Raw genomic sequence first — 24593 nt, forward strand, 5'->3', positions numbered from 1 at the left:
ACATGAAATTATGGTTATTGTTATCTGTGTCTTTTTTTCTTCATATATTTTCAAGGAATAACTGAGATCAGGGTCAATTTCTCATCTATTTCCCCATAGTACCATGAGTACACTTTTTAAAAAAAACATTTAAGTTATTCAAAAATAAGAGAGGATTTTTCCATGGACAATATTTGAATGTTTTTGGATATGACTGAGTTTATTCTTGAGTTTTTCTCTTTTTTTTGAGATTTGTTTTTTCATTGTTCTTGCACAAATTTTATTCTCATTTTAACAGCCAGAATTGCCATCATTTCTCAGGAATTTCTGCATTTGTCCATCCAGAGTAAATTTAGTGAGAATATGCAAAGGTTTATTCTTTCCAAGGTAAGTATGTCAAAGTAGTTGTGTGAAGAAATTCAGAAAGTTTCTCCAATTTGCCTTCAGAGCCAATACTGTTACCATAAACCTGGTCCAGATAGACTAAATAACATGCCAAGGGCCACACCAATCCTCTTAAGTTCAATTTGGGGCAATAAAATTGTAGTATAATAAAATAATTTGTGAAATGAAATGCTTTTTATTAGATTTACCTTATAACTGTTCTTCTGGACTAGATTTCTGATTTTTAAACAGGGATTCTGAATCATCATGAAAACTCTTAATTTGGATACTAGCAATTATGCAAATTCACTTGTACTAGTTTACTAGTGCTGCTGGGATAGTACCACAGACTGGTGCTTTGACAACAGAAATTTATTTTCTTACATTTCTGGAGGCTAGAAATCTATAAGATCAAGCAGTTGGCAGGGTTGATTTTTTCTGAGGGCCTCTCTGGCTTGTCTTCTCTTTGTCTTTGCATGGTCTTCCTCTGTGTGAGTCTATGTCTTAATCACTTCTTTTAAAGACTCGTCATATTGGAATAGGTAGACCCCATCCATATGATCTAATTTTACTTTGTTCACCTCTTTAAAGGCCCTATATACCTATAGGTACTTTCTGAGGTACTAGGAAGTTAGAACTTCCAACATATGAATTTGGCAGAAAGGATACCAGTCAGATCATGATACTAGGATAGGACCCTCAAGATCTAGCTTTAAACCAAATCACCACGACAGACTTACTTTAATGAACTTTTTTGCTACTATGATTAAATGGCCCAACCAGCACAACAGTATAGGAGAAAGAGTATATTTGAGTGCTCACGGTTTCAGAGGTCTTAGTTCTTAGAAGGCCAGCTCCATTCCTCAGAGCTTGAGGTGAAGCTGAACATTATGGCAAAAAAGCGTGGCAGAGGGAAGCAGCTCACATCATCAGGAAATAGAGAGAGACTTCACTGGCCAGATATAAATATATATACCCCAAAGCCACGGCCCCAATTTCACCTCCTTCAACCACATCCTACCTGCCTCCAGTTACCATTCAGTTAATCCCATCAGGGACTAATTCACTGATTAGGTTAAAACTCTTACAACCCAATCATTTCTCCTCTGAACCTTCTTACATTGTCTCCATGTGAGCTTTTGGGGGACACCTCACATCCAAACCATAAGAGGACTTTTCTTTGCAGCTTCTCTTCTTTTTGGTATAGAGGTACAATTCCTCCCAGGAGTCACTGTGGTCACTAGATATCTGTATTATGGTCTAAGGAGAGATACAGAGGTTTACGGAAGTCAAAGGAGCGGCATGTTACTGAGAGAAAAATCCTGACAAAGCTGTGGATCTCCGGTCTTTCTGTGTGGTTAGGTCTGAAGATGTGATCCACCAAAGTAGATCAGAGACAAAACAGCCCTGTTTCAGAATTCTAAGATCCTATTCTTTATTGCCTAGAAAACCTTAGACAAATGGTGTGGCCTCTCCAGGGTGTAATTTCCTTATGTGTAAAATGGAGGAAACTGCAGCACCAGCTTAGAGGACTTACATGAGACTTTAAAGACGTGTCCTGTGGCTGGCACACTGAGCACACAGTGGATGTGAGCTGGCTTTCAGGCACAGGAAAAGCCAAGCAGCATTGTTTGAGAGTGCCTGGCAGTGCCTTGTGAAACACTTTGAATTCTCCAACCCATTTAGAGAAAGTGGTATGGAAATGGAAATGTCTGAGTCATGGCAGTCTCCCTTCTAGCCACCAAACTGCTACTACTGACCCTAGGGAGACTAGAAGGGCTACTGCAGAAACCTAGGTTCTGGATGGAGGACTGAAAGAGAGACTGTCACTTGAGTAAGCCAACATGGTCAGAGCAGGTCCCTGGTGTTTCCATGGTGCGTTCATGACCAACAAGAGCTACACAGATGCCAGAAGGGGCACACCCACCATCATTTGCAAAGCAAGTTCTGTTACACAGCAAATATCTAGAGAGCATTTTTTAATGCAGTGGACACAGCTTGGGGAAGGCCATTTTCTAGAGGAATATCTTTGCCCATTGCCTTTCCATTCATGAAAGATGAAAACAATAAAAGCGTAACTAAAATAAAATGAAGTCATGATAGTAAATTGATTGTTCTATCAGTGAAACAGATTTTATAAAAGGTTAACTAGTATCCCTAACCAAAAGATTTCTAACTTCAAAATGTTAACCCTTTTAAATGTACAACACGAAATTTCAAGTAGCATCATGAATTAAAGAGTGGTTCTTTTCAGTCCCATGATTCACTTTCAATCTTTTATATTTTTTTGATCATTCAGATTTGATGAAATTGATTAAAAGGAAAGGTGCAGACTATTTGTTTTAGAGGACAAATTCTATTTCCCAAATTCTAAATTATAATAAATATTTAATACTATCAGTACAATTAATAAATGACTCTTCCTCTCTCCCATGAAAGTTATTTTTTTTAAATTAGCATATACAGGTATTGGTGGACATAAGCAATTAAAGAGAAAAAAAAGTTACCATTAAATACAAAGAGCCAGTAAGAATATTTTTTTTTGTTTTTTCTTTTCATGGAGTAAAAATAACTTCACTGAATATTGAAATCAAAAGTTCCCAAAAGTTGTGGTTGTATCTTCATCAATAAATATTATTTGTGGGAGGGAACTATTTCTTTCAGAATAGAAGTCTTTTTATGCATCACAGGGATTATACATTTTTTCCCTCCTTTTTTCTCTTTCTTCGGCTTAGGTTGTCTTTAATATGTATAGAAATGGAAGCATTCTTTTGGCCCAATAAAATGTATGAGGATGACAACATAGGGCTCACCCAGCCAGCAGGGACCCATCAAAACATCCGAGAGGGGAATTCCACAGGAGAGCAGTAGGCTCTATGGTCCACTAGTGGAGGTAATGCCTTCTGACTGGAGAGCACTCACATGGTATAAAAAAGAAGATGAAAGTACAGCGAGAAGTCTTATTCATCACATCTAGCTCAGAGCCAAGCAGAGCACCTGTGTTGAGGAAGCCCCACGGTGAGGAAGCCCAGGATTGAGAAAACCTGCTCTCAGAAGAGAGACACCCATTTCTAAAGGAGACAAAGGGTGTCCAGTTGCAACACGAAGCCGGGACAGATCAGATGACTAATGATATTCAAGTAATGACAAAAATTCAGTTCAACAAAGCATCTCTCTGTGGGATGTGATTTGGCTACAATGAATGTATTCTAATCAGGCATTTTAATTTAAATTGACTATAGATGGGTAATCAAATTGCTGTTTGGAGGTGAAAATAAATGTGAGACTGAGATTTAAACAAATCACCCTCAAACTTACAAAACTGAACCATAACGAAGATCAAGCAACTGTGTAACCCCAGTTAAACATGGTTCTTCTAGCTGTTGGAACTGAACTGCTTATGTCATCATTTTGTCTGGCTTGTCAGTCAGTGTATTTACTGAACGCAGAAGGAGGGTACCAGGTATGAGTCATCCTCTCCTGGGGAGCATGAGTACACTCCCCTTCTTTTATCCAGCCCTGATTATAGGATTATTGAAAGTGACAGCAACGATAAATTAAGTAGCCATAATGGAATTCACATTACTCACAATATATTATTATAAATTAGCCACACTTCAAAAATTTAAACACCTTTAGGTTCAAGACACTACTTAGCTTGAAAACATTACTTAAAAATTTAAGTTACATTTCCTGTTTTAACAGCTGAGTTCAAGTACTTTCTGTAAACATTGCCTTTTATATTTCCCTTTCTTAATTGCACTCTTCTTTCAGATATTTTATTACTGGTTTAAATTCTGAACCGCTTTCAGCTGACAAACAAAATAAGGACTTATTTCATTCAATTGGGTTACATGATATAGTTGCCCGATTTTCAGCAGTAAATTTGATTGTCATATTTCTAAACCATTCCCTACGTATTTCACACTGTGATTATAAAGGTAAGCTCTGACAATTTTTTATCAATGTTCCATTCATTCTTTTATGAAGTTGAGTATCTATTTAGAGAAAAAGTGTGAAAGTATAATTGGAATTGTAGCTTTTGATTCAATCGATTTTGCTTTGATTCAACACAGAATCACAAAAATTAAACATATTTATAAAAACCTATAAATGAGACACATCCTATTTGAATAGAGCTAGAGTTTAAAAGGAGTCTCACATTTACCTGCCCTCCATAACACTCAAGTGTGCTATAGAAATGAATCTCACAAATGATCTGAGGAGAAAGGTGGTTTTGTCCTTTCACCCAAGAGCTTGATCTGTCTTTCCTTCTGTTAACACTGCTGAAATGAAGGAAATGACCGAGGTGCAGAAAGTTTGGTGCTGCTCACAGGTTTTTAAGTGCAGTGAGGTTACTGGTCAAAGTTACTGGAAACCTGAACCCCTTTCAAATCTCAACTGATTTGTGTCTTGCTCATTCCTTGCAGGTGGGCTTGGATTTTCAAGCATAGTCTTGGCATTCATCAATGTAAAACAGTAGGAAAAAGATGGAAAAGGTCATAATAACAACATAAGGAAACTCGACGGAGAGAAATGACTACTTGGAGATTCTAAAGAAAGCAGAATAGTATTTGAAGGCCTAACTTTTCAATAATTCTCACTGGACCTGTCAAATTCTGTTTCCTTTAGATTTGATTCTTTGGAGAAAAATAACTCAGTTTCATTCATTTCCCAAAAATGAAGATTGCCAAATTTCAGACTTAAATTAAAGCTCTGATTTCTTCTTCTTCTTCTCCTTCTTCCTCTTCTTCTTCTTCTTCTTCTTCTTCCTCTTCTTCTTCTTCTTCTTCTTCTTCTTCTTCTTCTTCTTCTTCTTCTTCTTCTTCTTCTTCTTTTTTCTCAGCACAATAGTTTTGAACTACTTATTCATGGCAAGAAGGAAATTTCTGGATGCTCACTATTAAATGTCTTAGTTTTCCATTTTTTCTATATTACTTTTAAAGTCCTCAGGTTAGTACAGCTACTATACTGTTAGAAATTGTGTGTTGCATAACCCAAGGTGTGTAAACTGGAGACCTGAAAAACTGAGATCCTTATTAGTGCTGTCTCTAGTGTCTTTCTCACCTGGTTGGATCCTTCTCCTTTATCCCACTGAGAGGGATGTCAGAAAGTGCTCGACTTGAGGGACGGGATTCTCACAGCAAATGCTCTTGGGAAAAACGAAGATCACTGCTTTTTCTAATTCAATTAAGTGATTTCAAAATAATCAATTCATAGATAGCCTCAAAGTACAAACACTACTCTGTCCAGCCATCTTCTTTCTAGAAACTTCTCCAAACCCTTCCAGTCTGGATCTGGGGACTGGCAATCATCCTGCCAATCATCATGCTGTTTTGCAATGATTGCTTCCCTCATTTGTCTTCGTCCACTAGACATTTAGCATTTGGAAGAATGCTGTATACTCCTGGGATAGATTCTTACCTCAAAAAACATTTCATCAATGAACGAAGTGACAGCACAAAAGTTTCAACGTACTTTAGAACTTAACTTCAAGTGATCGGGGGACTCAGCTCTGTGCTAATATTATGGATAACTGACAACAGTGGTGTTTCTGGAACGGGGCAGCATAATAAATCTGATGATTTTGATGAATAAAAATAATCACTTTGTTGGCGAGGTGAGATCTATAGTTCAGGCTTTGTGATTACCTGTCTGAACCTCTCCTGCTTCATTACTATCTCATTGTCCTTATGTTGTTAAGTGAATATTGAAAGTAATATGTTTCTTTTATTCAATATTTGACATGGTAGAAACAGATACAAAAATGTCCAGCATATAATACATTTGAAAAGCAAAATATTCCTATGACTTTTTCTTCCATTTTTGTAATTGTTATGCCTTAAGATTATTTGTCTTTGGAATGCTATGATAATTGTAGAAAGTTATGGGTAGAATGAGAACTTATTTGTCTTAGTAATCAAACATGAGAATTAAGGAGTACTTGGTATATTTTTATTATTCTAATGGAGAGTAAAAAAAAAAAAAAACAAATAAACTGGGAAAATCTTTTGCTTACCTACTCCAATTAATAAATGGAGCTTTCTTAAACCAAGTGCTGTAACATAGTTTCAATTCTGAATGTTTATCTCTACTTTATGAGGCTTATTAACATAGGCATCTGACTGTATTACCAAATCCTGTGACTCAATGTGAACTATCTTTCTCAGGATCTCTCTCCTGTGCATTTCCACTAGCTCTGTGCTAGTTATGATTTAGAAACAATCTTTTAAAATATAAATTTCTGTTTTTTTATTGATTGGTTTATGGATTGATTACAGTGCTGGGGATTGAACTCAGAGTCTCATGCTAGTGATTGACAAGTGCTTTGTCACTGAGTCACACCTCCAACCCTAACATATATAGTTTTAGTTTCAAAAACCAATGTTCACATATTTTGAAAATGAAAACACACATACTAAAAATGATCTCTGTTCTCTTCCCCAGCCATGCTCTACTACCTGAGCTGCTTTCGTGGGCATGTAATCTGAACAGTCTCACAGGGCTTGTGCTTGGAAGGGTTCTATGCTTGGTTGATTGTCCCACCATTGCCTTGGGATTCTTAATAATGTTTTAACACAGGGTCCTGACTTTTCATTTTGTACCCTACCCCTCTCCCACTCCCCTCCACTTATTGTATTCACTCTTACCAATTTGTTACTCACAGAAATTCTCTGTGTAAGCAAGCATGTTTGTATGTATGCATTAGTTTTTACATCAATGGATTATTCTCTACACAGTCTTGCTTTGCCTCCTCAATGTTGCATGTTGGAATTTTCCCATGAACAGCCTCAGTCTCCCCAGCATCCATTTCCTTCTTATCTTAGGCAGTCTCCCTTCTGTTATGGGAAGATCTTTCTAGTTCTGAATATGCCACTCCTCTGCTAAAAGGGGACAATGTTTCCCTGTTTATGTATAAAATAAATTTAACATCCTGGAAACCAAATCAGACTCGTAGGACCAGTGCCAGTGTTTTGGAAAATGTGAGTTTCTGAGCACACAGATCTCAAGGACTCTGGACTAGGTGAGGCAATATGATAAGCTCTCCCCGCTAAGCAGGCAGCTAGTTGGTCTCTGCGGGGATCACCTGACCTGAGCATAGGACACTGTTTTCAGACTTTGCAACAACCAATCTTCTCTTGCTAACAAGTAGGAAAAAGTGATCTATCCTCCTTACCATTATCTTGTAGAGTTGCTAAAAATCGACTTTGAAATTACTAGAGACAGTGTTATGGACTGAATGTTTACGTCCCATCTAAATTAATGTGTTGAATTAGTAACCTGCAGTGTGACAGCATCAGGAGGTGGAAGTTTGGAAGGTAATGAAATTTAGATGGATCATGAAGGTAGAGACCCCATGATGAGACTGGTGGCCTTATCAGAGGAAGAGACCAGAGCTCTTTCTTTCTACCACATGAAGACTGTAGGAAGGCAGTCACCAGAAGCCAGGAAGAGGACTCTGAGCAGAACCCGACCATGCTGGCATCCTGATCTCAGATTCCTCAATGTCCAGAGCCGTGGGAAATAAATGTCTGTTGTTCAAGTCACCCAGTCTATGGTATTTTATTAAAGCATTCCCAGCTAAGATGGAAAAGACAGCCTTTAGCTTTCTACAAAATCAATCAATCCACAGTAGAGGCTTAGATCGTGTTTACTTACTATTTTACAGATGAAAGAAAATGAGCCTGAGAAACAATACATGTCCCATCCCAAACCACAGAATTTAGTGATGAACTTAATATCTACTGCTTTTCAGGTTAATAAACTATGACATCTTCTTGGAATTTTACTGAATACTCTAAATTCTGAGGTCAGAATGGTATTCTGAGTTTGGAGACATCTGGCTGGTGTGGCAACAGCGATTGTCATTGCTTCCAGTGCTGCATTTCTAAGCTGTGGAGGGTGGATGTCCAAGCTGGGGGTTCAAAGTGCCTGAGTCACAGTCACTCCCACGCTTCTGCAGTGACTGGCGGATTACCCAGTCTCTCAGGACTTGGATTGTCTTAAGAAGAAAGATCATTATTACTAATAACATATTATTTTACTAATAATATTAATATATTATTATTTCAGAGTTGTGATTAGGAGTAAACAATATCTTAATTCATTTACTCAATCACTATTTATTTATTTGTTGGCATTGGAGTTTGAACCCCGATGGAGCCTTGCACGTGCCAAGCATACAATCTAGCATGATCTACATCTCAGCCTTATAAATGTGGAGGGATGATTATGTATCAAAAATTTATTTAGTAATTAGGTTATAGCAATAAATCAAATACACTGCCTGACCTCATGAAGCTTACAGTCTATTGGGATTTAAGGTATAAGAAGGTTAGATACATAGTTCCCTGTTCAGAATCAATGCTCAGTTAATATTACTGACGGAAACATAGTGGTTGTTTTCCTTCTTTCCCTCTTTACAAATTAATATTAAGGATATCATTAGAGATATCCTTAATCATGAAAACCGAGGCATTTCTATTGAAATTAATGAAGAAGATGTCTATCTTCCTGTTCTGATCCTCACCTCCTGTCAGGTTTCTTAAACCAGTTGCTAGTAGAAAATTTGCCATACATTCTATTATGTATTCTATTATGTTCTATCCAGGCTTTTTTTTTTTTTTTTTTTTAACATCAGGGATTGAACCTAGGAGCAATTAACCACACACTCACACCCCCAGCCCTTTTAAAATATTTTATTTAGACACAGGGTCTCGCTAAGTTGCTTAGGGCCTCACTAAGTTGCTGGGGCTGGTTTTAAACTCATGATCCTCCTGCCTCAGCCTCCCTAGTTGCTAGGATTACAGGGGTGCACCATCACGCCCAGTCTCCAAGGTTTTTTCTTTTAATGCATAAATAAAACTTTGTAAAAGTCAGCTTTTGAAATCATGCCCATGTGTGAGATCTTACACACAGTGTAAAAGGAAATGTCCATCTAATAAAAAAAATACTTGGAAAATCTGGTGAAGATTACTTACTTGGTGTTATTAAGCAAGCATCTCAGTCTATGAGCCCGTTTCGCATGTCCGAGAGTTCTGCCGGACTCTACCTAGTCAGAGCATGCCTAGCAAGAAGACAAGGCATGTCCAAGAAATCAGCTTGGAAGCCTCACTAAAGGGAAAATCAGTCTAGTGAGGGCCACGTGAGACCTGCCCAGGAATGTGAAAGAAGATCAGCAAGGTTAGAGTGCAAAAACAATGCCATGCACTTGGAAAGTTCTACGAGAAGTGCGTCTTGCATGCATTTTATTTCTTGGGCTGAGCTACAGATGTCTGTCTCAACAGCAGTGCCCCTAGAGCTGCGGTTGACAAGGCCAGCTGCTCTGAACTGCCAGCTGTCAGTTGACGTGGCAAACTCCTAACAACTTGTGCTACAAAAACAGAATGGAATTGGGTCAGCGCGGGACACAACTTTAATATCCTCCATCTGTCAAGTACACTGATGGAGATAAAAATGAATATATCGAACAAGAATTGTTAAAACTCTTCTATGATACCATCTACATGTAATTGAAAAGCCAAGTTGCATTCAATTAGTTTTCCTCTGTGCGTGAGGGCAAGAAATTAATCTAGTAGATACAACTGCCTGGTTTTAGAGCTGCAGGCGGCAAAAATCAAAGGCTTCCCCAACAGGACTGGATGCAGCACCTACCTTCCTTCCTCCCAGGCACTGCTGGAGCTGAGGCTTAGTTAGGACACCATGTTGGCAGTTGTGGGGCTGCCAAGTTATTTCTCTCCAGTCGCAGGTCCTGTTGTCTGAACAACTAAGGCAAGGCACGATCCACTGGCCTGGAACAGATGGCAAAATGTCCTTTGGTTTGGTTTCTACTGGCGAAATTATAGTTTGCAAGTAACTTTAGAATCCAGCGTATGGCACACAATTACAGAAATTATAGTGAGAAGATTATTCTTATCATATAAATCCAGTGGAGCAATGCATGGCCTCCTGCCAACCAAATAGAAGAGCTGTAGTAATGTTCTGAAATAGCACCACTCACACTGAAATCAAGTATGAGCTCTGTTCCATGAAACCATATACTTACATTAACAAAAATTAAGTGATCAGGTACTACTCAATTATTACTTATTTTTAAACAGCATATCACTGCTACTTTGGTCAACAGGACTGAAGTAGATTAAGAGCTCCCCAAATTGTTAGTAGGTCTCAAATGTATACTAAATTAACACATTCTCAGATTGCTTATCCAATAATAGATATATTTCCTGCTCCCAAAAGATTTAAGGTACAAGTGAACTACTTCTGTATTCTGATATTTCATTATTTTGGAGATGAGTCATTATTCCTCAATTTGATGGATGGTTTTTAGTGTGAAGCTCTTCAGCTCTTTCTGGCTGTGTCCCCTTCATTTCTTCATCTGTTAGTGAGATGTATTGTGTTCTCACATGATTGGTGTGAGGATGTAATGGAATAATGTACTGAAAGGGCCTAGTTACCTGCAGAGTTCACCTACATTTTTGAATTAAGAAGAAAAAAGAATTTAAAAACTTCATCCATTCTGGGTCTGATTTGTGGTGTGGTAGTAAAAGTCCCTGGTGTGATATGAATTTTAGTGGGAAAAATTTCTTTTCAGGGCGTGAATATAATGCAGTTCACATTCATAACCTCAGGGACGTCAGAGTTGTGTACGTGAGGTTTGTGTTTGTTGAAATAGTTATAAATAATAAAATATAAAAGGATTATAGTTTATGGCTTATATTGATTGATCACAGAAAGGGTAAAAAGTACACACATTTTAGAGAGAGAAACTGAAAGAGAAAGGAAAATATAAGGTAAAGGAGATGAAAAATTATAAAATTCAAGGAATGGAAGAAAATGTATAATAGAATCTTTTTAGGGGTACAAAATCAACTGAAGCAGACTTGTAGAACTAAATTCAAAAGCAGTGCAGATATATTTCTTCCTCTTGCCATATTTTTCTCATTGCTTTGATTTTTCAGTGTAATGAGAATTCCAGAAACAGTCTCATTCAATGTCTACTAACTCTGTACTTTTTACACAATTTCAGGACTGGGGAGTGACACTCCATTTCTCCACATACATATCACTCAATGTAGTTTAATTTAATATATTAAGATCTCTCCCATGAGGTGTTAGGTGCCATCGGTGTTAAAATATCATAGTAATGTAAAAAATAGAATTTTAATTGCACCTCCCATATGCCAGAGAGTGCTTTAATATACTAATTTAAGCCTCATATTCACCCTATTATCACCTCCTTAATTAGGGTTCAGAAAGTTTAAGTAGCTTGTTGACTTCCAAGAAACAGGTGGTAGAACCAGGATTTGAACTGGACTATCTGTTCTAGAGCTCATGTTCTTAACTATAATTCTGAGTCCCCCAAATTGATATTCAGGTTAGGGATTATAATTTATACATGTAAAATAATTATACCATATAACAGGGAATGTAAAATTGATACTCGATTATATCTGCATGGTAATGAAAGATCCTAGAATTTGGAGACACATGCATCTGGTCTCTGCTGCCTTCGACAAGCCCTGAGGACCCCAATGTTAACTGCAAATCAGAATTACCCAGAAAGTTTTTAAAAATATCCATATGGGGGTTGTATCCCAGACTGAATATATCATAATCACCAGACATGGGACTGTTCTTCATTGATTTCAGTACAAAGTCAAGGTTGCAATCCACTATTTAAATTAATCTTTTCATGATTTAACTTACTTCTTTGTAAGGAAAATAGGTATAGTACTTGACACGATGCCTGACACCCAGCCGTTGTGACAAATATATTTTACTCCCATACCCCAACCTTGAACATACCAAAGTAGTTCAGAATGAAGAGTCATGAAGGTCAGAGTTTTCTGGAAGTTTTCATGGAGTATAAAATATGAACAGGACTTTATGGATGGATAAGATTTGGAGACGTGGAAGGTGTGGTACTTTAGGGACAGTGAAGAGATGGGCCTTCGAGGAGTGAGGCAGAAGAACTGACTGGTCTCCACATAGATGGCATGTTTTGCAGAAAATGGAGGGTCTGCTAGGTGAAAGATGTTTCCAAAATTTCCAGATAGAGAAAGTAGAAGACAAACAATGTGGGACAGGTGCTGGTTTTAAATGGAATAATGCAGGTTATGCTCACATGTGCCTATTTCTTCTGCCGATTCTTTTTTTTTAATAATTCTTCTTTTTCATTCAGAATATATCTTGATTCCTAAGTCCAATTTTGCTCCAGCATACAAGGTTTACAATCAATAAACAACTTCATTCACATCTCTGGTTCCTTTAATACTCTTTGATTTAGACATAACCTAAAGTTTAATCTTTCTTGATGAATGCCCCCAGAAAACCTCCTTAGAGAAAGGCTTAGTCTTTTCATTATGGAGATTTGTATTCAGTGATGTGCAGAATCATCTTGGTGGGAGCAGAAGGCACTCAGCTATTTCTCTCCATTCTCTTGTTTTACAAATGAGGCAAGCTGAGGCCCTAAAGAGTTAAAGGACTTTAGTGGGGTCATGCTGTTCATCACAGGGCTGGACCATTACCAAGAGTCTGCAACTTGCTCCTCTTTTATCGTGTTAGGTTAGGTCAGCATAAAACCATCAGTTGAAAATGAAATATGTCCCAACAGTCTCTTATAGGAAAACCCACAAACTGGTTGTTGTAATGAATTTTTCTTTATTTTATAAAACTGAATTCACTCAGTGGGTTCCTGTGATGATAGAGACTATGTATAAACAAAGATTGTCAATTTTCTTTATAATAGAGTGACAGTATATTGAGGGCATAAATGTTTTCCTGAGAGTTTTCATACAATGGCTGAATATCTAAGAGAACATGCATCCCACCTCCAAACCGGGGGAACTCTCTACCCACAACTTTGCTGACAGCTCATTTTTCACAAACAGGCCCTCCATGGCCACTTGCTGATAAGGATGAAGAAACAAGTGGTCAATTGAATGCATAAAGACTCAAATATGGGTGCAATTAGTTTGTGGGCACAACATTGCGTGCACATAAAAAGGAGGCTTGATTTGGTCTCTGAAAACTTAGCCCCAATGGTTCACACTACTATATATTTATACAGTCAAAACTTTTTGCATTTTTGTATTGGTGAACAATTCCTTTTATTTATTGTGGGTTACTAATACTGCTTGAAATAGCCATCTGTATAACATCTGCAGGACCGGGATTCTTGACATTTTAAGTGACACCAGCTCTTAACAAAAATTGCCAGAAAAAGGGACATAAATTCTGTGTTATATACTTAAACACTGAATGACTCAAAGCTGTGATTTCTGAAATAAAGTATGACATATGTTTTAAGGAATAACATTCTGAGGAATGAAACTATCTTTTAGGAAAAGTTATTTTATTTATAGTTATAGCTCTATGTATAATGCAAACTAGATTTCAGCCATTTAAGTGAATCAGAGTAGTTGATATAATGGAGAAGTATTCAGGCTCATGGTGACATATAAAGTCATATAAATGCCAGAACTAATTCCTGGCTCTCTAATATTGTGAAATAAAGTGGTGGTTATTATGAAGAAAAGAAAACTCATTTATATATTTAATATGAGAAGTGTTAGATTATGTGACATTTCCTTGCTAAATATAAAGTACCATGAAATCTTTTAATGGTTTTCATATCATAAAATGCCATCTGACTTATTTTCCTTAAAGTTAAATATTATTCATTGATCACTGTATACATTTTTTCATTCTCCAAATTAGAATAATTGCTTCTTTCTTAAGCAACAGATTTAATTCTTAGATTAGATCTTAGTTGAATTATTTCCTAAATGATAGACATCAATCTAAGAATTGAAATATAGTTATTCAAATGTACATTAGCTAATGTTAATGAAAAAGACATTTTGACATTACATTACAAGGTAAAAAATGGATCCAGTTTTACTGAATAAATGTAATGTGCTATTAAAATAAGATTTTTGAACATGACTGGGATTGTCTGCATAAGATTAACCTAGAGTGCCTGAATGAGCTTTCTTTCAGTGTCACCTGCCGTGACTTCTTTCATCAGGAGGGAATCCTGCTATTAAGGAAGAAAATCATCTCTGGTAGCAAAGAATATATTCTTGGAAGCTGCTATCCTGATCTCACTTGTTCATTTTGAGTAGATAGGCCCTTAGCAGCTCCAGTGGGGAGGAGTCGATCCTGATCATTGTGTCCCGGCTGCTCACAGTCTTCTGTGGGAGGGAGGGTGGTTTGGATCTTAGTTTTAGTTCAGCAACCATTTTCAGACATATATTAGACATTGAAGAATGAACAGTAACAATTTGTGCCATGGGAAGACAATCTAGGGAAACCATCAGTAAAAGCATTATTGCTCATGCACCCTTGACGTCTATTATACGTACATTGTAACACATGTACAGACACGTTGACACTTATATATTATGTCCATTATAAAACATAAAAATAAAAATGACTAGAAAAAAATAAACACACATCTATTCGCATCTTTACTGACTTCAGTGAACCCTGTGGCGTGCCTTGTGCCGGTCCCTCCCCTTCCTGGTGTGCATCGTTCCATTTCAGAGATCACTGACCGGAGACAGAGAGGAACTTTTAAGTACCCACTTCTAAGAGCTATTGTAAATCTGTGCCCAGGATTGCTCCGGAACACAGAGGAGAACCCAAACTGGCAATCAAGTAGAGAAGACAGTCTTCTTGGAGAGGAAGGTAAGCATCAGAAGAAGTTAGGCAATGACAGGACAGGGACTTGTAGTGTTTGGGAACAGTGTGGACATAAACATGGAGTCCTGGAGCAGTGTCGTTGGCATACATGAGGTAAGGAGGCCGGGAGGAGGTGAGAGAGAAGAGAAGCTCGTATAAGGAGGCCATGAATTTTTAGACAAAGGATCATGGGCTTGATTTGGCAATCGATTTGGAGATCTTTTCAGAGGACCTGATTGACAGTCTTTCCTGGAAACTCCTAACACAGAGACAGCACACAACCGAGCCTGACCTAAGTGACCCCAGGTTTAATATGTAGAACAAGCTGCCTTTTCTTGAGGAATCCCAGTAATGTGTCTTGAAATTATTGTGGAGGAACTTTTGACTTGGTGCAGTCAGAGGAATAGAATTAAGTTGTTTTATGATTGTCATAAATTGTCAACTGATTAAAAAAATAGTTAACCAGACATATCGGTGTCTCCTTTGTACGTTAAGAGTATGCTTCTCCTTTAGCAGAGAATCACAAATCACACCACCTGACACACCATAATGGGTAAATCCCTTCTCATACACCGACTGGAATTTATTATTTAGAACACATGTTTAAGAAGGGAGACCTGCCCACGTTTGCTAACCATGCATGCCAAATTGCAATTTGCCCTGCCCATTTGGGAAACACATTTCCCATTCAAGCAGTGGTGTGAAGTTCATGGCAAGCTCTTGAACGTTTTCTCAGACCTGTTAGATGAAGGGAGACTGGGGGTCAGGAGGACAGAATGGTAACTAGGAAGCTTGGAGAAGCTTCTCCCTGCTTCCATAATCACTTTGAATGCAATTTTTTTCCCAGCTTTGGCTTGATGCCACTGTATTCACTGAAAGATGATTGCTAGGGAAGGAAAAAAACAGGGCATGAGAGTGGCACCAAAACGTGTCTCATTCCAGGTCTGTTAAAGGATTAGGCAGGATATAACACTGTAATTTGAATTTGAGGTCTTTATTTTCCTATCTGTATTAATGTTCAATATATGGGGGAACAGTCATGATCATTCTCAAGAATTTTTTAGAATTAAAATAAATTCTTTTCAACTGAAACTGAATCCTTTGCAATTCTTCGATTCACCACTAATATTTATTTTCACCTACTATGTATAAATTGTGGCACCAAGTGAATTGATATAATGTAAACAAGTCCTTGCCCTCCTGAAGCTAATATCTTGGGAAAATTGACATCTAACAACTAGTTGCATATTTAATTATTTAAACACCTGTGGTAATTGCTGTGAAAGAAAAGTACAGTTTTGTGAAATGTAGAAGGAAATGGATTTGAGGATTAAGGATTGCTCCCTGGCAAAAGTAACTTTTGAAATGAGATCTGCAGATAAGCAGAAGGCACTTCAAAGAGGAGAAGATGAAGAGAAAAGAATATGATTAATCAAAGTATTTTGAATATTAAAATCATGCATTCATATTTATTATGTGTATTGTAGCTCATAATAATGAAAAAAGTAATGCCCTTGTTTTTTTTATGATATTAGTTTAAATAAGCATATACTTACCTATGTCAAATTTTTTAAATAAGGAATTATATCCAAAGTAATAGTCACCTTTTATGTCCCCAGATGGACATCTCTTCAGTTCAGGGTGTGAAATGCCTTCAATGTACTCAGGAGAAACAGGCTGTAACCCACAGGTCTCCTCCGGGTGAATTAACAAGCCACAATCCTGCATTAAAATGATAGGAATTAGTTGTCACAGTAATTAATCTGACTCATAATAAACTCTAAAAAAAACTAAGATTTTATGTACCAGATAACCTTAGAAAAGTGGATAGAGTTGGGGAAGTTAGGAGAAAAGGTGGTATCAATATAACTGGGCATGCTTTGTGCATTTTATGGAACAAGAGAAGAGTGGGATATGTGGGAAAGAGAGTCACTGTGCTCAGAGTAGCACCTGTGAATTTTAGATCCAGCGGTGCCATGAACTGGCTATGTGGTTGTCACTTGTCCTCATTTCTCACTACAAAATGAGGAAGGGTGGTGGGGGGAAGAATTGCATTAGAGATCTCACGTACTGTGCAGACTGCATTAGGTGATTGCACAACCTTCACTCTCCTTCCTTTTTTTCTTGTAATGGAAAGACCCTTTTATGTTGGAGGAAACAATGGGCCCGACATTTAAAAATTCCATTTCACAGTGTTTTGTAGTTAAAGGTGGTTATGGAACACAATTCTAGACTCCCCCCCCAAAAAAAAAAAGAACACCATCTGTGGTTTTCTGGAAAAGTTTATTTCTGTTGCTCCATTTCTTTTGCTTAGAATGCAAACACAAACCTGAAGGATAAGCAGCCATCTTGTGACCATGAGGAAACCATAAGCAGAACAAGCAAAATGATATAGTGGAGCTACAGGGCCAACTTTGGGTTGCCAACCTCTACCCTTTTTTGGTGTTACAAATAACAAACTAACAAACTCCTGCTCGGTCAAGCTACTAAAGAAACATAAGATGCAGCCAAACATCTTGCTTCCTCTAAGAGTTCATGAAACATTCTTTTCATACTATACGAAATCTTTTAATATTTTTTGATCCAAAAAGTGATTAATCGCACTAGTAGAATTTTAAAAGCCAATCTGGAATGGAAAAGCTCATTAGCAGCTCTTATTTCCTTTTTCATCGGATGATGACAAATTTGGTGAGATGTATTCACAAAAATGAATGACAGCTGTTTTTGTGGATTCTCAGCATTTATATATATATATATCTATACAAAAAAGGTAGTATTTAGAATTGTTTAAAATGGACCTAACCCCAGAAATAATCTGCATACTTAGTTTTGCTGGAGACCTCACAAAGGGAGTCCCAATTCCTGAGCAGCTTGTCCCCAGTTCTCGTTAAGAGTTCAATAAGATAATGAAAAGGGATTTTCTTGTTCAGTACTGTGCAGAGTATGTTTGTTTAGTATGCGATTTAAGAAATTCATGAACCACTGCAGTGATGGCAATACATGCGGACGTTACAGTGCCCCTGGCTGTGCCTTTGTAGGACCTGTGAGTACATGAGCAGTTTCCTGTGATACGTTTCTCTGAGAGCCCATTTCAATCCTTAACAAGGTGCTTGGTCAGAAAGGAGTAAGTAGTATTTCTCATTTTTTGGTGATATTACTGTACTTTTAGAGTAATACCAAGTTGTACTCTTTAAGCTGGTGGATAAATATCTTTAAAATTTACCTCCCTTTATTGACCCCGTGGGATCATTTCTTTAAGATGAAGAAAAATTTCTCTTCTCTCTTTAAATAGTTTTATGCACCCACCTAAGTTTTAAAATATCCATTCACTCCCTGCAGCACCCAGCTCCTTCCAGAGGGACCCATTTGCTTCCCCTCAACTCCTGTCACATCTAATGGTGTCTCAGAATGTGCTGGCGTAGCTGCCCCCTCCTGAAAGTCGGTCTTTCTTCCAGAGCTGTTCCTTTCCCCACAAGAGATGGGTTCCTGGGAGTTTGCTGCATTATTGGCACACCTGGGTTCAGGTTTCTTTGGGACTCCATGATATATTCTCCCCAATGTTCTGTTGGAGTCTTGAGCAAAGGCATCTGCTGGCACCTTGGAGCCCCTGACACTCATTCAGATTAAGACTGTGTGCACCTGGAAACTAGCAGATTCCACCCCATCTCAGGCCCTTGGTACCCTCACGCCAGAACCAAAATGCCATGCAGCTGCCTTCTCCTCTCCTCTAATCCTGCATGGGACACGTCCCTCCCCTTAGGTACAACTTCCCATGTTTTCACTGGTCCTCTGTCACTCCCATCCATGGCAAGCAAACCCTTCGACGTCCCTCAAAGTCTTCTCACAATGTTCTGTCCACTGGGGAAAAGACAACTTGCTGTGGTGTCGCCATCTCCAGGGAAGGTTGCCTGCTGAGACCCTCAGCAGCCCCAGCATATCAAGAGGTTGACCTTCTCTTGTCACACAGCTGTTGCTTCCCAACCATCTTATTATCTTTTGCTCTGGCTCATTTTACCTGGCTCCTCCCTGTAGCTGTCTTCCACCAATATTTTCATTTTGTGTCCATATTTGCCAGTGTTAACACCTTGATTTATCAGTCTCTCCACTTCACAATTGGCCATTAAGTGTCCACATGAAAACTTTCTGTTTCATTCAACAGAATCTTTGAACTAATTCCAGATCTTTTCATTCAAGCCAAAGTTGCTTCATTTTCCCTCTTCTGCTATAAATAAAACATATTTTCATGTGTTTATGGTCCAGGGCCTTATGCATGCTAGGCAAGCATTCTAGCACTGAGTCACATCCCCAGCCTGCTTTTTAGTTTCTTTTGAGACAGGATCTTGCTGACTTGTCCAGGTTGATCTGGAACCTGTGCTCATCCTGGTTCAACCTCCTGAGTCTCCAGGATTATAGGTGTGTACCACTGCACCTGGCGTAACATGCTTTTCTTCTAACCTTATTCCTCCATATCCTTTAGTCATGCAGGACTTTTATTCCCACGATTCTGATCCTGAATTAATGTCCATACCATCCATTTCTAGTTCTTGCATTGTATTTCACCGAAGATGCAGAGCAACATTCAAGTCCTGTAACTGTGCAGTCTATCTCCATCTAAGTTCCTACATGCCATTCAGTGACAATGGCAAAAGTCACACAGATGTTAAGACAAATAGCATAAAAGTTTCTTGCTGGTCTTAAGTACTGCCTAATCTCTTCTTTATTATTTCTATTATTTCTCAATTATTCTAGTTAGAATCCTCCCTTTCTTCACATGGATGACTTCAAATCTTCATCAATCCCCTTACCCTCTTTATTTCAGTATCACCATTGGTCTCACTAGATGATCTTATCTATTAATTCATAAAGAATATACAGTCCATCAGGCACAAATCTGCTCAATTTCAACACACATTATTACTAACACAGTTTGTTTGAAGATTTTTCTGCTGCTGTCCAGCCCTTCAAGTCTGGCCTTCTCCAGAGTGGTACCTTTGACTCCTCTCTGTTGCACTCTGGGACAGATAATTCACCCTCATGGCAGAATCACTCCTAAACTACATCTCTGCACAGGCGAGTCTCATGAGTCCCAGACACATATTCACCACTTCCTGAATATCTCTCCCATGCCTCACCAGGACCTCAATTTTAACATAACTAAGACAGATACCACAGTTTGGGTCAAAATCCATTTTGATCTCTGTTTTCCTTGCTTTCATCTTTTAAAGAGAACACTAATGCCAGGCCTCCCCTGTTTATCTTGTAGCCAAGAGTGGTGACCTTTGACATAATTCTGTCCAATGAGCAATAAGTAGAAACTTGCTGGGAACTGCAGCGACAGCCCTTGCTTATTTGAGGCAGAGGTTGTTTCTTTCAAAGTTTTCTCTTTCCTTCCTTCCTGTTTTCTGTTACAGGGATCTGAAAACTGAAACAACTATCTTGTATTATGAGGGAAAGGCCAAGAGAATTGTGAAGACCTCAGTTCTGACATCCTTGATCTACTGTCACCATATGGACCTATTGTTGTAAAAGAAGAAAACACCTCTTATTTGTTTAAGTTACTGTTAGTCAGCTCTGCTATTGAGAAGCCTCCTGGATCTGTTAGCTTTCCTCTACCAGTTGTGCCACATGCCAGGATGGGTCAGGATCTTGATGACCACACATGGCTTCCTTTGGAAGCATCATGGACATTTATCTCTCCAATGAACCTCCTCTTTCTGACTTTTTGTTGCATTTGTTTCAAAATTTGCATCAGGAAAGAATAAGATAGGATAGTTAATGAATCCAAATTAGCACTTATTTTTAAATGTAAAGACTGCTCCATGAGATTACCTGTACAAACATTCCAGTCAACTCCTTTGTTCTTGGGGGATGGGAATAGAAGGGTAGGACAGAACTGAGGAAAGAATACAGACTAAAGGACCAACCAATAGTCTTAGCACTTCTCCAATACCTATTTAGCATGAATTTTTATCAATGTCCCTACACAGAAGCTATATAAGCCCCTAGACTAGCATGCTTAAGTGACAACCTGCTATATGGTCACTTTGTGCCTTGTGGGAGTTCTATCTCTTCTTCCCACTTAAATAAACCCTATTCCTTTTCCTCTTGCTTTCCGTTATTGTCTATGAATTTCGTTCTTTGAATTTGTGAGACAAGAACCAGGAAAAAAATTGACAGTGAGCTCCTAGGGTCTGCCATTAATAGCTGTAACACACAGCTTGGTAGTAGGGAAAAGAATCTGACTTTGCTAACTGTGACCCTCAGAGCCGACACTGGCAGGCATCTCTTGCTGTGATTAGCTGCTAACACCAAAATGGACTTTCTCAGCTGCAAAGGCCTGAAGCTTACACAGACCCCACCAGCCAGTAGAAGTGGAGACTCCAGTTTCATCTCAAACTCTGGTTTCTCTGTTACTTACAAAATAGTCAAAATGGACCGTAGGAATAATCTTTCCCACATTTGTCCCATACCCATAATTTTAATACCAGGAGAGATTCAGTTTCCAAACCAGAAACTTCCCTTCTCTCTTTCCCTTAGTATCCAACCAATAACCAGAGTTTTCTATAGGCTTTCTTCTCTTGATTTCATTTTTACTTTCTTGATTTCAGTTTGATCTGTGTATTTATGTCCATTTGCATGGGAATTGCCTTGCCCTCTCTCTCAAGGGATCTCTTCTGCCACCAGTTCTATTGCTTGCCCACACGTGTGTTTTCCACATTGTTGTTGAAGCCATTTCTCTAAAACGAACATCTTAACTCCCCTTTTGCTTGATATCATTTGAAACTGCATTGCATTCAGAATAAAATGTGACTGATACTTCCTTTTTTGGTTCATCTCCATCCTGTCCTATTAATCTTCACCAGGTACGCTGCTCTACCTGAATAACTGCAAGTCTGTCCAGTGCTACTTTTTCTAATGTTTCTATATCCCCGCTCCCACACAGCTGTCTGTCCATCTATCACCTGCTTAACTCCTACTCGTCCTGAAAAACCCAGCTTTGTAGCCTTCTCCCTCTGGAAATGTACCCTGATACGCTCGGGGTTTGATGCATGTACTATTGTCCTTTTGCTTTTGTCCTATTGTTTCTTTTTTTTTTTTTTTTATTTTTTTACGTTTACATAGGGTAATGATGTTTCTTTTTTTCCCTTCCCCCCCACCCCTCCCACCCTTTTCCCTTTATACAGTCCTTCTTTCCTTCATTCTTACCGCTCTCCTTAGCCTAACTCTAAACCTAACCCTAAACCTAATGCTAACCCCTCCCACCCCCATTATATGTCCTCATCCGCTTATCAGCGAGATCATTCGTCCTTTAGTTTTTTGAGATTGGCTTATCTCACTTAGCATGATATTCTCCAATTTCGACCACTTGCCTACAAATGCCATAATTTTATCATTCTTCATTGCGGAGTAATATTCCATTGTGTCCTATTGTTTCTTTGTCACCTGTTCTCTTGCCATGAGAACAGGGAGTCTGACATCTCAGTCTGTGGTTTCAATATTTAAAATCTAGAGCTAAGAATTATATGCAATAAATACTATAAACACATGAGTACATGAGGGGTCCAATTTGAAGAGACGCATCATGATACTTTCTGTAAGTCTGTGCATCCTTTAAGAGGCTCTTCAGAAAACGGTCATATTATTAGCTCTCACTCTAGAGGAGACAAGTCGCAAGTATTGAAACTATTTCATTCTTAAGGTCTATGTTACAACACACACAATTCCTTTTTCTTTTCTTTTCTTTTTGGACATGTACTAAAAGATGACCCAAAATTTCTAGAATGAATCAAAAAATTAAATTGCACTGAGCAGTGAACTTAGTAAAAAAAATGCACAAACATTATGCTAGGGAATATTGCTCCTACCACTGGAAAATGTTTCATTAGCTGGTTTTGAGATTTGTAGTAATTTTTCATGTTAAAGACTTTAGTTACATTTAGTCTCTCCTGTGAAAATCAATCTACAAGCCTCATATTTTTTCTCATGTTGGCAAGAAGATTGATTTTTTAAACATATGCTAAATAGCAATATCACATATCCTGAATTGCATGTGACTCACATTAAAGATGCATAATATACAAAATCCTTCATAAATATAGCATAATTTTAGGAGATATTTAAATATGATCACTTATATATTTGGGACATATTCTTTTGTTTCTCACACAACTGATTTTGTTTTGTTTTGTTTTGTTTTTTGTTTTTATTTTTTTGTGTTTTTTTGTATCACGGATTTAAACCAGGGGCACTTAACCACTGAGCCATATCCCCAGCCCTTTTTAAAAAATTCATTTTAGAGGGCTGGGGATATAGCTCAGTTGGCAGAGTGTTTGCCTCACATGCACAAGACCCTGGGTTCAATCCCAAGCACTGCAAATATATATATATATATATATATATATATATATATATATATACACATATATATGTATATATATGTATATATATGTATATATATGTGTGTCTGTGTGTATATATATATATATATATATATATGTACATATTTAGAGACAGGATCTCACTGAATCGCTTAGGGCCTCACTAAGTTACTGAGGCTGGTTTTGAACTTATGATCCTCCTGCTTCAGTCTCTTGAGTCACTGGAATTACAGGTATGCACCACCGCCCACAGCTCATTTTTAAATTCTTATAAAAGTGCTACATTAAAGAATGGGAGAGATCACATTAACAAATCACAATGAATTTGCCAAATATGAATTAAGAATTTATTTTGTCATAAATATATTGTAAAAATACTATGCAGATATTAGGATGAATATCAGTTGCTAGTTGGATTTCTAACTTGCCATCCATACTAACAGATACCTAGTATAAATTAGTCTAACTTCTCAAGTATAAAACTGGAACATCATGATACTCATAATGATAAATGAAATAACTACTTTCTAGTATTTGCTCTATACTATGTATCATATTAAATGATTCACAAATATTATCTTATTTTTTTATCATAACATCTCCTCCCTTCATTTTACAGATGACTAAATGGAAATGCTAAATTATTAAGGGGCAGGATTTAAATGGTTGGTCTCATGGCACACCTCTGCCACCTCATCTTAATACACTGCTGACTTCTGAAAGACAGGACAAATCATTGCTTTTATCATCTGATCTCAAGCTTTTTGAGAAAGGTTCAGTACTTTACCTCCTTTATGCCACCTTCACCCCAGTGCCAGCTGAGAGCTGGTTCCTTAATGTCAACTTGCATTGCCTAATTATGCCTTTTCAAATACAGCCATACCAAGGTTGGTTTGGTATAAATCAATCCATGATGTAAGCATCGATCAGAAAGTTGCAGATCATCCTTCTCTTTCTAGCATTTCTCACACTCCTGGGCAGGTGATAAGCCTTCAAAATGTGGTTGCCAATATCAGTTAGCATATGAATATATTGTCTATATATGGGATCAATGGAAAGGAATGGGGGCCCATTTGGGGGTAGGGGTGATCCAGTGATGAGACTATTGGAGCAGAGAAAGAAGAATAAGAATATAAGAGTAAACATGGCCTAGTCAGCCAGCCC

At 37.9% G+C, this 24593-nt stretch overlaps 1 protein-coding gene across 3 annotated transcripts in view; it reads right to left on the minus strand.

Moving 5' to 3' along the window:
- The window catches only part of Cped1 (cadherin like and PC-esterase domain containing 1), a 265317-nt gene that overhangs the window by 25680 nt on the left and 215044 nt on the right, over positions 1–24593 (minus strand). For all 3 annotated transcript variants that reach the window (XM_047560301.1, XM_047560300.1, XM_047560299.1), the window contains 2 exons: positions 16656–16773; positions 10018–10154 (listed from right to left, as the gene is read on the minus strand). In XM_047560301.1, the coding sequence (XP_047416257.1) occupies positions 10018–10154; positions 16656–16773 (255 nt within the window). The remainder of the gene's footprint in view (positions 1–10017; positions 10155–16655; positions 16774–24593) is intronic.

The sequence above is a fragment of the Sciurus carolinensis genome, chromosome 8 (genome assembly GCF_902686445.1).
Source record: "Sciurus carolinensis chromosome 8, mSciCar1.2, whole genome shotgun sequence".
NCBI classification, from domain to species: Eukaryota; Metazoa; Chordata; class Mammalia; order Rodentia; family Sciuridae; genus Sciurus; species Sciurus carolinensis.